A 17,680-nucleotide genomic window follows, 5' to 3' on the forward strand; every position below is an offset into this window, starting at 1 on the left:
CTTTTTTTCTTTAAAAAAAAAAAAGATTTAACCAAGTTTCATGGTTTCCCACCAGCAGCCATGCAGGCGGGTTATTCCAGTTTAGAGTTGGAGTATTTCCTGCTTGCCTAACATTGCAGGTGAGAGAAGCATAGGGTCAGAAAGTCCAGAGAAGTGGAGCACTGAAAGAGGGGTGCTTATTGATGTATGTTCTCCTCCTGCTGGGCTGCTCTGAAAAGCTCTCCACTGCAGAAAAGCTTTGGTGGGGTTTTTTTGAGAGCTGGCAGTGACCAGTTTACCTTCCAATATATTCGCCAGAACAGGAACCAGAATCTACCACTTTCCAAAGCTCATGCATTTTGGAAGGGCACAAATATTTTTTGCTTGGATAAGACCCTAATATGGGTCTTTTAAACATTTACAAATAAACCATTTGTGTTACTTCTTTAATATATGGTTGGAGCTTACTCTAGTTTTCGTAAGAGCAAACATGCATTCAAGTGACGTATTAAGATTGATTGCTTCTTGAATGTGTTTTTCAGCATTGGACTTTACTCCTTTAAACAAAAAGGTGTGTGGTAATTATTAAGGCTATATTGTCAGCATGTGTAGAGATAACCAGGATAATGAGCTCAAGATGACTTGATTCAACAAACCTCCTTTAGAGCAGTCAAACTATGAGGAAGCTGGTTTGTATTATTTGAACGTTGTAATTGACTACTTCAGAAAGAGCTTCCTACTGATAGCTGAGTCCAGGGAATAAAGTTCCTTACACTTACACTAAGGGTATGTCTACACTACGAAATTAGGTCGAATTTATAGAAGTCGGTTTTTTTAGAAGTTGGTTTTATATATTCAAGTGTGTGTGTCCCCACAGAAAATGCTCTAAGTGCATTAAGTGCATTAACTCGGCGGAGTGCTTCCACAGTACCGAGGCAAGCGTCGACTTCCGGAGCGTTGTACTGTGGGTAGCTATCCCACAGTTCCCGCAGTCTCCGCTGCCCATTGGAATTCTGGGTTGAGAGCCCAATGCCTGATGGGGCTAAAACATTGTCGCGGGTGGTTCTGGGTACATATCGTCAGGCCCCCGTTCCCTCCCTCCCTCTGTGAAAGCAAAGGCAGACAATCGTTTCACGCCTTTTTTCTTGAGTTACCTGTGCAGACGCCATACCACGGCAAGCATGGAGCCCGCTCAGGTAACCATCACCGTATGTCTCCTGGATGCTGGCAGACGTGGTACTGTATTGCTACACAGCAGCAGCAACCCCTTGCCTTGCGGCAGCAGACGGTGCAGTAGGACTGATAGCCATCATCGTCATGTCCGAGGTGGGCAGACATGCCTGGGCAGACATGGGTGCAGGGACTACATTAGAAGTGACTTGACCAGGTCATTCTCTTTAGTCCTGCAGTCAGTCCTATTGAACCATCTTATGGTGAGCAGGCAGGTGATATGGATTGCTAGCAGTCCTACTGTACTATCTTCTGCCAAGCAGGCAAGAGATGAGGATGGCTAGCAGTCCTACTGCACCATCTTCTGCCGAGCAGCCATGAGATGTGGATGGCTTGCAGTCCTTCTGCACCGTCTGCTGCCAGCCAAAGATGTAAAAGATAGATGGAGTGGATCAAAACAAGAAATAGACCAGATTTGTTTTGTACTCATTTGCTTCCCCTCCTCCCCCATCTAGGGGACTCATTCCTCTAGGTCACACTGCAGTCACTCACAGAGAAGGTGCAGCGAGGTAAATCTAGCCATGTATCAATCAGAGGCCAGACCAACCTGCTTGTTCCAATAAGAACAATTACTTAGGTGCACCATTTCTTATTGGAACCCTCCGTAAAGTCCTGCCTGAAATACTCATTAATGTAAAGCTACGTCCTTTGTTGCTTTTAATTCCCTGTAAGCCAATCCTGTAAGCCGTGTCATCAGTCACCCCTCCCTCCATCAGAGCAACAGCAGACAATCGTTCCGCACCTTTTTTCTGTGTGGACGCCATACCAAGGCAACCATGGAGGCCGCTCAGCTCACTTTGGCAATTAGGAGCACATTAAACACCACATGCATTATCCAGCAGTATATGCAGCACCAGACCCTGGCAGAGCGATACTGGGCGAGGAGACGACGTCAGCGCTGTCACGTGAGTGATCACGACATGGACACAGATTTCTCTGAAAGCATGGGCCCTGCCAATGCATGCATCATGTTGCTAATGGGGCAGGTTCATGCTGTGGAAAACCGATTCTGGGCTCGGGAAACAAGCACAGACCGGTGGGACCGCATAGTGTTGCAGGTCTGGGATGATTCCCAGTGACTGCGAAACTTTCGCATGCGTAAGGGCACTTTCATGGAACTTTGTGACTTGCTTTCCCTTGCCCTGAAGCGCATGAATACCAAGATGAGAGCAGCCCTCACAGTTGAGAAGCGAGTAGTGATAGCCCAGTGGAAGCTTGCAACGCCAGACAGCTACCGGTCAGTCGGGAATTAATTTGGAGTGGGCCTATCTACTGTGGGGGCTGCTGTGATGCAAGTAGCCCACGCAATTAAAGATCTGCTGATATCAAGGGTAGTGATCCTGGGAAATGTGCAGGTCATAGTGGATGGCTTTGCTGCAATGGGATTCCCTAACTGTGGTGGGGCCATAGACGGAACCCATATCCCTATCTTGGCACTGGAGCACCAAGCCGGCGAGTACATAAACCGCAAGGGGTACTTTTCAATAGTGCTGCAAGCTCTGGTGGATCACAAGGGACGTTTCACCAATATCAACGTGGGATGGCCGGGAAAGGTACATGACACTCGCATCTTCAGGAACTCTGGTCTGTTTCAAAAGCTGCAGGAAGGGACTTTATTCCCAGACCAGAAAATAACTGTTGGGGATGTTGAAATGCCTACAGTTATCCTTGGGGACCCAGCCTACCCCTTAATGCCATGGCTCATGAAACCATACACAGGCAGCCTGGACAGTAGTCAGGAGCTGTTCAACTACAGGCTGAGCAAGTGCAGAATGGTGGTAGAATGTGCATTTGGACGTTTAAAGGCGCATTGGCATAGTTTACTGACTCGCTTAGACCTCAGCGAAATCAATATTCCCACTGTTATTACTGCTTGCTGTGCGCTCCACAATATCTGTGAGAGTAAGGGGGAGATGTTTATGGCGGGGTGGGAGGTTGAGGCAAATCGCCTGGCTGCTGGTTACGCGCAGCCAGACACCAGGGCGGTTAGAAGAGCACAGGAGGGCGCGGTACGCATCAGAGAAGCTTTGAAAACCAGTTTCATGACTGGACAGGCTACGGTGTGAAAGTTCTGTTTGTTTCTCCTTGATGAAACCCCCCACCCCTTGGTTCACTCTACTTCCCTGTAAGCTAAACACCCTCCCCTCCTCCCTTCGATCACCGCTTGCAGAGGCCATAAAGTCATTGTTGCTTCACATTCATGCATTCTTTATTAATTCATCACACAAATAGGGGGATGACTACCAAGGTAGCCCAGGAGAGCTGGTGGAGGAGGGAAGGAAAATGCCACACAGCACTTTAAAAGTTTACAACTTTAAAATTTATTGAATGCCAGCCTTCTGTTTTTTGGGCAGTTCTCTGTGGTGGAGTGGCTGGTTGGCCGGAGGCCCCCCCACCGCGTTCTTGGGCGTCTGGATGTGGAGGCTATGGAACTTGGGGAGGAGGGCGGTTGGTTACACAGGGGCTGTAGTGGCAGTCTGTGCTCCAGCTGCCTTTGCTGCAGCTCAGCCATACACTGGAGCATACTGGTTTGGTCCTCCAGCAGCCTGAGCATTGAATCCTGCCTGCTCTCATCACGCTGCCGCCACATTTGAGCTTCAGCCCTGTCTTCAGCCCGCCACCTACTCTCTTCAGCCTGCCACCTCTCCTCCCGGGCATTTTGTGCATTCCTGCACTCTGACATTATTTGCCTCCACGCATTCGTCTGTGCTCTGTCAGTGCGGGAGGACAGCATGAGCTCGGAGAACATTTCATCACGAGTGCGTTTTTTTTTTCTTTCTAATCTTCACTAGCCTCTGGGAAGGAGAAGATCCTGTGATCACTGAAACACATGCTGCTGGTGGAGAAAAAAAAGGGACAGCAGCATTTAAAAAGACACATTTTATAGAACAGTGGCTACACTCTTTCAGGGTAAACCTTGCTGTTAACATTACATACATAGCACATGTGCTTTCGTTACAAGGTTGCATTTTGCCGCCCCCACCGCGTGGCTACCCCCTCAACCCTTCCCCCTCCCCGTGGCTAACAGCGGGGAACATTTCTGTTCAGCCACAGACAAACAGCCCAGCAGGAATGGGCACCTCTGAGTGTCCCCTGAAGAAAAGCACCCTATTTCAACCAGGTGACCATGAATGGTATCTCACTCTCCTGAGGATAACACAGAGAGATAAAGAACGCATGTTGTTTGAACGCCAGCAAACATACACTGCAATGCTTTGTTGTACAATGATTCCCGAGTCCGTGTTACTGGCCTGGAGTGGTAAAGTGTCCTACCATGGAGGACGCAATAAGGCTGCCCTCCCCAGAAACCTTTTGCAAAGGCTTTGGGAGTACATCCAAGAGAGCCGCGAATGCCAGGGCAAATTAATCCTTTCACATGTTTGCTTTTAAACCATGTATAGTATTTTAAAAGGTACACTCACCGGAGGTCCCTTCTCCACCTGCCAGGTCCAGGAGGCAGCCTTGGGTGGGTTCAGGGGGTACTGGCTCCAGGTCCAGGGTGAGAAACAGTTCCTGGCTGTCGGGAAAACTGGTTTCTCCACTTGCTTGCTGTGAGCTATCTACAACCTCATCATCATCATCATCTTCTTCATCCCCAAAACCTGCTTCCGTGTTGCCTCCATCTCCATTGAAGGAGTCAAACAACACGGCTGGGGTAGTGGTGGCTGAACCCCCTAAAATGGCATGCAGCTCATCATAGAAGCGGCATGTCTGGGGCTCTGACCCGGAGCGGCCGTTTGCCTTCTGGTTTTCTGGTAGGCTTGCCTCAGCTCCTTAAGTTTCACGCGGCACTGCTTCGGGTCCCTGTTATGGCCTCTGTCCTTCATGCCCTGGGAGATTTTGACAAAGGTTCTGGCATTTCGAAAACTGGAACGGAGTTCTGATAGCACGGATTCCTCTCCCCATACAGCGATCAGATCCTGTACCTCCCGTTCAGTCCATGCTGGAGCTCTTTTGCGATTCTGGGACTCCATCATGGTCACCTCTGTTGATGAGCTCTGGATGGTCACCTCTGCTGATGAGCTCTGCATGGTCACCTGCAGCTTGCCACGCTGGCCAAACAGGAAATGAGATTCAAAAGTTCGCGGGCCTTTTCCTGTCTACCTGGCCAGTGCATCTGAGTTGAGAGTGCTGTCCAGAGCGGTCACAATGGAGCACTCTGGGTTAGCTCCTGGAGGCCAATACCGTCGCATTGTGTCCACAGTACCCCAAATTCGACCCGGCAAGGCCGATTTAAGCGCTAATCCACTTGTCAGGGGTGGAGTAAGGAAATCAATTTTAAGAGCCCTTTAAGTTGAAAAAAAAGGCTTCATCTTGTGGACGGGTGCAGGTTTACATCAATTTAATGCTGCTAAATTCGACCTAAAGTCCTAGTGTAGACCAGGGCTAAAAGGTCTAGACCCTCTTAAGTTGAAGCTTTGTAACTAGCTAGTCAGTATTTTGTGAGATTCTGTGTATTTTAAAGGGAAATGGTTCAAATATTGTGGAGCAAAAACTGGTCCATGGTTAATGTTGCATTCTACTTTCCATTGTAAGCCCAATGGTGCCTCTTCCCCACTAAAAAATATACTTTTCAATGTCCCCTCAATTAATATAATTTGAAATCTCTTAGAAGATAAAACATGTTGTAATAAGAAAGCATTAATACCTATTTTCTATGTCCTAGATCTTTAAAACAGATATCTGAAAACATTTGAGTAGGTGCAAAAATTGTCCACTGGTTACACATTCCAAAATTTAAGAGGAAAGGATTTAACTATATATTAAAAGTTATTAAGTACCAAGCAACGAATGTCAGAAGGAATGTTAAAATTCCTGTTATGTCCTCAGATATGATGGTGATATGAATAGCTACATAGATAGGCTCTTCAGGGGTTCTCATGAGTCTTAGGAAGATTTCAAGAGTATGATGAGCTTGCCATCCTGCTTGGTCATCTAAAGAGTCCCAATGCCCACTCCTACAAATCTTGGGCCTAGTCAGTACCTTGAGCATCTCAATGTTGGACATTATTATGTAAGGAAAGACTACTTTAGGCACTTTTAGAAATTTCTAAAATGTATTGGTGTCTCTGGCCATTTAAGATCGAGCTCTGGCCCTGTTTCAGGTTCAGTCCAAAATCAAGGTATTCTGGGGTTTATTGTTATAGTAGGGGAATGATAGGTTGGGAAGCAGTGCATACTGGGAAGGATGGCAGAGATGTATAATTTTGCCATTTCAGAAAGAGGTAGGAATGGAAGGTAATAGGGCAAGCTGTTGAGTCTCTCCAGACAAGGTGCCTGGGAGGGGTTTTAAAAGAGTCTTATAAAAGACAACAATCAAAGAGTTGGGTAAAGTACCCTGAGGAAAGGTTGGTGTTGTGGGCTAGAAAGCCAGAGGCTCAGTGGGAGGGTAGAGAAAGACCTCAAAAGATTAGGCGATCCTCTTAAGAAATTCACTGCTTATGGTTTTCCACCAAAAGGCTGTGAAGAAGCCGAATAGTAAAGGTTGATTGGGAGTCCGTGCATGGAAGGGTGATAATTTGTCTTGGTGAAAGACCATTTGTGAGCCCCTGCACCAACAAGTGGAGGTTTAAAGGACTTCTTTTGGACTTTTATTTTGCTGGACTCGTTTCTTCAGAAAGGATGGAGTATATTTCGTTAAGCCAGAGATCTAGACTACTCTACAAAGGAAGGGGGAAACTGAGGCAGTAGCTACATTTGCTACTGAAGAGGTAAGCCACTGCTACAGTTATTTACCAGTTTCCTCTTCCTTGGTGTCCTGTAGGACTCATGGTACTAAGTCAGTGATCGGATGGCATCGTTTAAAAAAAATAGTATCATAATACTTTTAAAACTCTAAAACACGTCTAAAATAGTTTTTAATTAAAACGTGGGATAAACAGAATACATGAGAGGATGATGTGCTACTGTAAAGGCAATATTAGCACTCATGATTTTGCCTCCTCCGATTAATGTGGTTAAAATCTAGTTTAGCTCTGTCTACACAGGCAAGGGCAAATAGTATTCTCACGTGGTTGGGAGATTTCCATGTTATAATGTTCCCTGAAAGAGAGTCATATTGCCTTTGTAGCTGTCATTCTTATATCAGATTTATATTTCCTTTTGTCATGGCAACACCCCATTCCCTTGCTATTGAAGGCTAATTTCATGTAAATTACCCAGAAGAATTGCCTTGTTTTGTTTCCAATGAAATAGCAACAAAATTCAACCTTGTGTGGGGCATAAGTCATTCAGAACAGGGACTTCAGTGTTGTGATTTCTTAAACTCCCTTAATTGCACATGCCCCCATTCTTCTGGTTTTAATGTGTTTGCTTCACAGAGACAAAGCACACAGTAACTTATCTTACAGCACCAGCCGAATGTACTTCATTTGTGATGTATCTCGCTGTCTTTGTATTCAGATAAGCCTTATTAGTTCTGAGATATCTAGGTTTGTGCAGATGCTTGAAGCAAACTAAATTAATAAAATTCAGGAGAGTGGTTTTCAAATGAATCTTGAAAGCAAATCAGAATAGGAATCAGGCTCACAAATATGCACAGACAATTCTGAAAGGCTACATTACCTTCTGTTGCTGATTCTCAGATGTATATTGTCTTCTATCTTATTACAGAACATATCAGCATTTTGCAGCTCTAGCATTCTATAAACAGAACATTACACGGTTTGAGGATCTTGTTTTTTACAAACAAGGCTATAAGATTCCTTTAGTGTCAGAATGTCACCCAATGTGATGTGCGTATGGTGTTTTGCGTTGGGCAGCTGTGGAAGTGCAGATTTTAACTTGACAGAGAAAGAAAATGAAAGCCAATTAGAGAAACTTCTGGAAAAAGGGGCATCTGTGAAGATGCACGTTAAGTGTGTGAGGGGGAGAGATGAATGTACTGAGTCCATACCCAACGCTGAACAGATAATATTAATTTTGTGGGGTTTGGTTGTATCAATTATCTGTTGCCGCCTTAATCTATAAGACCTCTTTCTGAATCTGTCAAAACAGTCGATAAAGGAGAACCAGGTGCCGTATTTATTTGGACTTTCACAAAAGTCTTTGTCAAAGTCTGTCACTCAAATTGTTTAAAAAAAATTGAATAGCCATAGGTTGAGAAACTGGCTAAGCAAAATATAGGAATAAATGGTCAGCTTTCATCATCGGAGGTTAGCACCATGTTACCAAATGGTTTCATGCTAGGACTAGTGTTTAACATTATTAATTATATGAAAAAGGAGGCAAAGGCATGAAAATTGCAGAAGACAAAATTATTCCAGTTAGTCAAGATTAAAGAAAACTGAGAGAAACTTAAGAGGCATGTAACAAAGCCAGGTGAATAGGCAACATGATGAATGCTGACAAATGCAAGACAATGCACATTGGAAGGAATAATTTGTACTACTCATACTGTTTCCTGCAGGGGTGGGCAAACTTTTTGGCCTGAGGGCCACATCGGGGTTCCGAAACTGTATGGAGGGCCGGAGGCTGTGCCTCCCCAAACAGCCTGGCCCCCACCCTCCTATCTGCCCCCTCCCACTTCCCGCCCCCTGACTTCCCCCCTCAGAACTTCTGACCCATCCAACCCCCCCTGCTCCTTGTCCCCTGACCACCCCCTCCTGGGACTCCCCACCCCTAACTGCCCCCCCGGGACCCCACCTCCTATCCAACCCTCCCTGCTCCGTGTCCCCTGACTGCCCTGCCCCCATCCACACCCCCACCTCCGACAGGCCCCCCGGGACTCACGCCTATCCAACCCCACCTGTTCCCCGTCCCCTGACTGCCCCCCCCGAACCTCCACCCCATCCAACCGCTCCCTGTCCCCTGACTGCACCCCAGGGCTCCTGCTCCTTATCCAACCCCCCCGCTCCCCGCCCCCTTACCATGCCACTCAGAGCAGCAGGACTGTGCTGCTGCGCTGCCCGGCAGGAGCTCGCGGCCCCGCCGCCCAGAGCGCTGGCAGCATGGCAAGCTGAGGCTGTGGGCAAAGGGGGGCAGCAGGGGAGGGGCCTGGGGCTGGCTAGCCTCCCGGGCCGGGAGCTCAAGGGCTGGGCAGGATGGTTCTGAAGGCCCTCATAGTTTGTCCACCTCTGGTTTACTGGGTTCTAAACTCACTAACAAAGGAAAAGTCCTGGGTATCATAGGGAACAGCTGAATGAAGACTACTGCTCAACATGGAATGACAGTCAGAAAAGCAAACAGAAGTTTAAGATGCAGAAAGAGCAGGATGAAAAATAAGGTGCTCAATAGGCAAAAGACACACCCCTATGGAGTGTATTTAGGCCACTCAGCACCTCACAGAAAGTGTTCAACATCTCAGTGGTTTGGCCCACAACTTACCAGTCTTTGTCCATGGTTTTTATTATGTATTTTAGGATGCAAAGTTAGACCGCAAGTCTGTATAATGTGTAGCCATAATAGTATTTCTTTTCGCCCTTGTAGAAGTGTAATAGGACATACTTAATCCCTTGCCTATCTAAGTGTACTGGAACCAGTGGTGTCATGCACCAAAATGATCAGAGGGCTTTATGAAATACCAAAAAAAAAGATACAAACCACTCAAAAAATATTTAAAGTAGCATTTTAAGGTCTCTCATAAACCCATGCATGCTGCAGTGTCTGTGTACATTGAAGGGGTCACCCTCTACTCTGAATGTCCTGCTTTTTGACAGGCAAGAGAAAAATCTGGACTGAGCCTCATTCACATGCAACTTTCCCTTGCCCCACACAGATGTGGGAGTCAGTTGCATAGGCAGTGGCATTCTAGCCCTGGTGAATTCACAATTGATTTCATAGTTGTGATCCATGCAGATGAAGGGGAGGGGAGTGGCAGACTTGGACCAGGGAGTAGTTGGGGTACGGGTAGGTCCAGAGGGGCCACATCATCCTCTCACCAGCTCTGTGGAAACGATCCAAAAAAGGTAATGCAACCTAAACTTGGATGGCTTTTGTTGCGTCCCGAGAACCTCCCCACTTCGGCCCGTGGAGAGATGCATGCAGCCACACTGCCGGCTCTGTCTGCTGCAGGCGTGGCCTCCTGCAGCTCCCATTGGCTGTGGGAGAGGGACAGAGAGACCATCATTAGTTGCCGGGCAGAGTCAGCCATGGAGGCAGCATCACTTTTTTCCACAATGAATATAAACAAGTCAAAATACCGAACACAACTATCTGTTGCACCTCTTGCTGCAATCCTGAAGGTTTCAACTGCTCAGTCACTGAGGTCAAACATCAACAAACTGACAGAACTGAAGCGTTGCCAGGTGTCTGGCAAACACTAAAAACTCTCTGGCAGGCGAAGAATTGTATAAAGTTGTAGGACAGTTTTATTATTTCGAAGAAATTTGAAATAAAACATACAATATAAATGTGTTTTTTTTCTGAACACCATCTTCAGTGACATTATTGGCCCGCTGGGAGGATTTGAGGACTGGCACTGGCCCTAAGGTAAATTGAGTTTGAGACCCCTGTTTTATGGGGATGCAACTCAGTCAGAGACTTTAAGGCCAGAAGGGACCCTCCTGATCATCTAGTCTGACCTCCTGCACATGGCAGGCCAATGAACCTCACCCACCCACTCCTGTAATAGGTCCATAACCTCTGGCTGAGTTACTGAAGTCCTCAAATCATGGTTCAAAGACTTCAAGTTACAGAGAATCCACCATTTACTCTATTTTAAACCTGCAAATGATCCATGTCTCGTGCTGCAGAGGAAGATGAAAAACCCCAGGGTCTCTGCCAGTCTGGCCTGGGAGAAAATTTCTTCCAATCCCAAATATGGTGATCAGTTAGACTGTGAACATGTTGATAAGACTCACCAGCCAGACACCTGGGAAAGAATTCTCTGTAGTAATTCAGAGCCCTCCCCATCTGGTATCCCATCTGCAGTCGTTGGAGATATTTGCTAATAGCAATCTTCAGGCCCCTCCAAGCTACCTGAGCAAACACCCATGCAAGAAAAGGAAGTGGCTTCATTGTTCTGTTGACTATCCTAAGCTCATCCTTCTATGCAGCATTACTGGTTACAGGCATTAGTAGTTTATGTAATGTTGTGTATTCAGAATTCATCCTACTTTCTGAATATATTAATAATGCCCAGTTAGCTGTGTGTAACTAGAGAGCCTAAGCAGACTTGTTACTAAGCCTGTCTTTGCAGATATGTCACTCTGGCTTCTGAAATATCAGGGACATTTTGGGGCCCTGAAGGAGATGCATTGTTCAAAAATTGGACTGCGTATAATATTTTACTATATGAAGCAAAACTCCAATTTCAAAATTCAACTGCATCAAAACTATGGAAAAACAACATTAGCAATCAAGTAAAAAAAATGGGAGCTTCACAGTGAGATTCCAATTGAAATAATTAGCTGAATTTTTACTGTATCTGGTTAATTAAATCCCCATTCAGCAATTGCACTGAAGTATTAGAAAAACAAACTGCATGAAGCCATCTGTCTAATTAAATCATGCTCCTAACTGTGTTTAATTCCAAAGAGGTTTACCATTTATTTAATACACCACCATCCAAAACATGATAAGATTCCAAGTCAGGGTTGTTGTTTTTTTACTTCGTGTCAATTATATCATCTAGTCAAAGCATGGACAGGTTAATGACTCTTTCTTTCTGCTACACAGAACCTGAAGCGTGTGGCAGAGACATGGATGGATGAGTTTGCAGAGTACGTTTACCAGCGGCGGCCCGAGTACAGGCATCTCTCAACAGGCGATATCTCAGCCCAGAAGGAGCTACGCAAGCACCTTAAGTGCAAGGACTTCAAGTGGTTCATGGCTGCAGTGGCATGGGATGTCCCTAAATATTACCCTCCTGTGGAGCCCCCACCTGCTGCCTGGGGGGAGGTAAGGAATACCCAATCTAGACTAAATTTAACTGCATGTTCCATCTTTATTGCAAAGCAATTTGGTAGATCACCGAATTTCATATAAAGTTACTGAAACTTTTTACATTATAACAAAGCCCTTATGAAATGAGGTTTGGCTCCTATTACTAGTGGTGTCATTAAGGGAGCTTGTAGTGATTGGAATGATCTATGAAACAGCCACTAAAATAAGAAACTGACATGTCTGATGTCTATGGCTGTTCCCGGTATAATCTCTTATAATCTTCCGTGCACCATGATGTGCTTGCACAACAAGGACAGGAGGTTCAGAAAGAACAAATAGTCATTACAGCATATTACAGGATGGCTTTCAGAATCTGATTTTTGACAAGGGAGGCCTGAGGTCAGTGCACATTTTTATATGTGTTATTACAAATTACATGCATAAATTAGGTATTCGTTAGGTACCTATCTAGTGTTTTGTCTGGTCAGATTTGCACATGCAAATGTAAATATGCAACGAGTGGGGTTCTTTTCCTAAAAAAATTGGCCCATCTTGCCTCATTCTATGTTCTGATAGTTGGCTTTGGTTAGTGGTATCACAGCTGGAGTTTAAACAAAAAGGAAATAAGGAGCCATACTTTAATATTATTATGCCATGCTGGGGTATGTGTTAGCAGGTTGCTGGGGCGCTTCTCAGATGCATTCTGCCTTCAGATTTATTCCTCTTAACATATTGGGGGAGCACACTAATAGCCTACTAATGCACACCTTGTGGCGACAGGTTGCGTTATGTATTAGAAATAAATTAATACACAAGGGCTGTAGAGAAGGAATATAATTTATATGTCTTGTTGGAAAAATTGCACTGGCCTTTTGCATCTTCCACTTTAAAGGAGAGATGCAAAAGATTTTTTTTCTTTTTGATTATGATTTGTAAAGAAGGCTTGACTTTTTAACATATTTTTCTGTCTTTTTTTTTAAGAACTTTGGAAGTATCAGTAATGTCAATTCTAGTCTTCCCTGGTTTTGCTAGAGGACTTCTTGGGGCTCTCAGATTATAAGATTTTACACGTGAATTGAAGGAATGAAAGGGTTTAAATTGGAACAAATGTTTTTGGTGAAATCCCCTAAACCTCCAGGGGTGCCCATTATGCCAGGATATTCTCCAGGAGGGGAGATCTAGCCAGTTTTTGGTCCCTTTCTCTTAAGAACATTTTAAAATAAACCAATTTTTTTACATATTGTAGCAGGATTTTTAAAATAACCTCTCAGATTACAGTCACTTGGGCCTTTGCACTCTTATTTTAGCCCCCAACTACAGTACCTCAAAGTACTTGATGGTGCCAGTGCCTTGACATATGCAAACTCCTGACACTGTGAATTCCCTCATTTTTGTTTCATAAACTTCATTTGAACTGGTTATACCCAGAGGCAATAGAAAATTAATAGAAGAAGTCAGGAAAGACCAAAGTTCAGTAACTCCTCCATGTCCCTCCATCAAAACCCACACTCAGACACATCTCTGCAGCTGCAGGACTTTGAACATGTGATATATACCTACCTTGCTCTATTGTACAATCCTCACTCAATGCTCCAGAGAGGCGCAAAGGACCATATCCAGACCTGTGAGATTCAGATATTCATGCTTTACACAATTAATACACATTTTACATGATGCACTGTCTGGAGTGGCTCACGACTGTGCGTGCCAAGCTCAGGGCAGACTGTCAAAAAGCAGGGCAGACACCCCAAACTGGTGGTATGTTCTATCATTAGATTTCGCCAACCCAGTAATTAATGTCAACTCCTGAATCATTATAGCAGTCTTACCATAGAGTTACAGACAGACCCCTTGGGCTCGCTAGTCTATTTTGCCACCCAGGTAAGCTGGATTTAGTAATAAATGGTCACTTACATGAAAAATCATAAAATATTCTGGTTGCTCCCAGTCCCAGGAGACCAGTCACTTACCCCAGGTCTTGGACCTTGGATCTCACAGCAAAGACCATGCTGGTAGCCAATTCTAAACTAACTAAGGATTTATTAACTAGGAAGAATAAATGAGAATTATTTATAGTTTACAGCAAGCAAATAAGTTTCAGTCTACATTTCAGAAGGTGACAGTTATAGTAATCTGTAAATTCTAAATGTCTTTCAGGGCTAACTCTTGCCAGGCAGCATGGGGATCTCTTTGCTTATGTTTAGGAATCTTTGCCCCTCAGAGTTCAGACAGCATGGAAGAAAGATTCAGTTTCTCCTGTCAGGGATTTTTATCCTCTCTGGTCCAGAGTCCAAAGTTATGGGCTGAGTTATGCATCCATCTCTCCTTCCCGGAAGGAGTTAGGAATGCAATCAACAAAGTCTCTGTCCTTTGATGCTACACAATACGTCATTTGCCTTCAGTAGGCCATGGACAAACACTTTACCTTAATCAATGCTTCTTTTCCTGTTTGGTGAGTTAAAAAATTACAGAGGTTTATAGTGCAAACACTCAGTATAACTTTATACCATGGGCTGTAGGGATTATAAGTGAGATAAATATTTGCAGCAGTCTACCAGCATTTCATAAAATCTGAACACATCTTTATCAACTTAACATCTAATATCTATTTTGATAATACTAACACCCTGTAAGCAAGACTGGTTTCCTGCTATGCATTTGTGAGTATTCAGTGAGGGCCTTGGCATGAGCTGGCACCTGGTCTGATATGATGTTAAGGTGTTTTTAAAATGAATCATGGGGACTGTGTATCTTTTTTCCTATTAAAAATACCCCCAGACACCACAGAATGGAACTGAGACCCAAAGGCTCTCCCATTCCCCTAAAAATATGTTCCATCCGTAAACTAACCTTAGCTGAAGTTTTTTTCCTGCTACTCTATATTTTTTTGAGACTTTCCCATTCCTGGAAAGTTTTAATTAATTTGTCAGCACTTGCAGAGACTTTGAACAAACTTAACGGCCAATGGCTGTTATAATTAGAAATTGAAGGAAGGAAAACAGATTGCTCCTTATTACTTTAGAAGAATCGAGCAGCCAGAAAAACTTCACTGGCTATGCATATCAAGAATCTTTTATGGGACATCTGTGCCAAGATGGACTGTCATTCACTGCCTTCTCCACTTGTACTTGGAAAGGATTTACATCTGCTTCCCTGTGCCAGTCTGAGACAAGGTAAACAATGAAGTCCTCAGACAATCTGTGGCTCCAGCATCTTAATACCTAACTAGTGAATGATGTGTGCAGCCTTCTTTTCGGAACTTCTCCCTTCTTTTTGCAAACACACCTCCTGGGAATTTGACTGGTAAATGTCTTGGCAAACTCTATTCATGATAGAAAAGAAGTAAATTAAACAAACTCCTTTTCACCCTTGATGTTGCCTGATCTTTGGGAATTAATTGTGCCACTGTCCTATGTAGCTGTCCTATGTAGCTGGAAGAGTGTATGTGCTCCATCTGGTATTGTGCTCTGAAATGCATGCAAAATGGCAGTTGTATAATAGATGTGGGAGAGACTTAGTATATATTGAGTATATTACTATTAGTTTTGTATCTATACAGGAGGGTAACACTATTTTTACTGCTACCATGGGAAAAATGCAAATTAAAACAGCTTAGTTTGATCCTTCTGATTATGTCCTGGATTGCCAAGTATGTGCTACCAGTTGAAGGGTATGTCTACTATCCATTAAATGATGCATAAACACTCCTTTCTGTTCAAAGAAATGTAATTTCATGCAGTGCTGGTACTTGAAGTCTTGTCCAGTGAAGTAAAAAATGGTGCTGGGGTGGATGAGATTTGTCATGAGAATGATTTAATAGTTTTAAAACTTAGATTCAAAGTACTTATGGTCCAATGTGTATTTACAATCATTTCAAACTTTTAACATTGTCTGTGGGAACGTGTTTTTTAAAAGACGAAACATAAAATGGTGACCATGAGTAAATTGGTTCTGGACTTTGTGTCCTGCTTTCATAGAATCATAGAATCATAGAATATCAGGGTTGGAAGGGACCCGTGAAGGTCATCTAGTCCAACCCCCTGCTCGAAGCAGGACCAATTCCCAGTTAAATCCTACAGGAAAATCATCAAGATCCTACAGGAAAATCATCCCTTTTCCTGATCCAAAACTTAAATGTTAAGGTTTGGCTCTGTTCTGCTATAGGCCTTGTTCAATATTCAGTAAGTCTGTCTGGCATTGCGCTCATGCTAAGTCATGGGGCCTGAACCCACTCCTCTCTGGCCCCCAATGAGAATTCACAGATTTCATAGAACCACTTTACAACAGTGATGGGAAATCCCAGAACTGAAACACTGAAATTAAACCAAATAGCCTATATGAAAAAGCATCAAAGTTTTAGGACTGAGTAACTCTCTTCTCTCTGAAAGAGAAACAGATGTCTTTTTAGAAGTGTCCGCTTCATATCCTTAATGACTTTGAGTCAATCTCAGTCCATCAGTTTGTCATATTTATGTTGTACAAAAGCAATATAACATTCACCCAGCCCCATATTGCATATGCACACTTTCTGCACCACTCAAATTCTCTCATCAAGGTTAGTGTCAACCTGTGATCGACAGTCCCCTGCTTTCTCTATGTTTCATTCAGGCTGTGCTTGACTTCTTTTAACCTGGCCTTTTCCTTTTTTATGTTTCACACAAAGAACAGGACCTTTTAAGTTACTGCATATCAGTTAATATGAAAGGAGGCTCATTGCTTGGCATTCAGTCTGTAGATTCTGATGTCTGAAAGACTATCTAAGGACATATTGTGTAGTAAATAATAATAGTATTGTGTAGTAAATAATAAATCTAAGGACTAATAAGTGTAGTAAAGCCAGTGTAAGTACTGCTTACTTAAAAGGCAGAGGGTGAACAGAGGCATTCCCATTTTTGCACCCAAGTGAATGCTGCTCATGTTCTCTCTAGGAGATACAGCCACTATGGTATTCAGGGCACTAAACCACATTGTGTGAAAAGCATTCTGTAAATTGGTAGCAATTGGAAGCCTCTTATGATGCTGTATTGAATTGCCGTGACCCTGACAACAGAGTCGGGGCATCATCTTTGCTATTCCAGGGCAATACATCATTTGGACAGATTATTAAACTGAGCAGTAGTTCTGACATGATTTGCCATTCATTTCATGTACTGGAGATAACTTAAACACCTCATTTGAGAACTCTGTTTCAGTCATTTCCTGAATCCTAGACATGCACTTGCAGTTATTAAATGTCATTAAACTGGTATTATTCCATAGTACCACATAAAGTTATTTTTAGATGAAGGTTACACATTCCGAAGAGTACTGATATTTATTTTGAAATTGATGTTTTTGTGACCTTCAGTGCACAAAACTGAGATCCAACTTGCCTTAGGGACTGCCTCTCCCTTTCTGACTCACCACAACACTTGCCTTCATCAGGAACGCGTAAGCATCCTCGGTGAAATCATGGCTCCTCGGAAGTCACTGGGAACTTTGCCATTGACTTCAGTGAAGCCAGGAATTCACTCTGTCTCAAGTGAAACTCGTCAGAGCTGAAAGCTGAGCATTGCTTTCAATGCCTAAAAGGGATATTAATTTAATAATATAGTTTTCTGTATTTTTAATTAATCAGAGGCAGGAATTGTCACTATGTTAGCACTGG

At 43.8% G+C, this 17,680-nt stretch overlaps 1 protein-coding gene across 1 annotated transcript in view; it reads left to right on the top strand.

Moving 5' to 3' along the window:
• The window catches only part of GALNTL6 (polypeptide N-acetylgalactosaminyltransferase like 6), a 906,144-nt gene that overhangs the window by 853,342 nt on the left and 35,122 nt on the right, over nucleotides 1-17,680 (top strand). The window contains exon 9 of the mRNA XM_077814511.1: nucleotides 11,827-12,048. Within this exon, the coding sequence (XP_077670637.1) occupies nucleotides 11,827-12,048 (222 nt within the window). The remainder of the gene's footprint in view (nucleotides 1-11,826; nucleotides 12,049-17,680) is intronic.

The sequence above is a fragment of the Eretmochelys imbricata genome, chromosome 4, assembly GCF_965152235.1.
Source record: "Eretmochelys imbricata isolate rEreImb1 chromosome 4, rEreImb1.hap1, whole genome shotgun sequence".
NCBI classification, from domain to species: domain Eukaryota; kingdom Metazoa; phylum Chordata; order Testudines; family Cheloniidae; genus Eretmochelys; species Eretmochelys imbricata.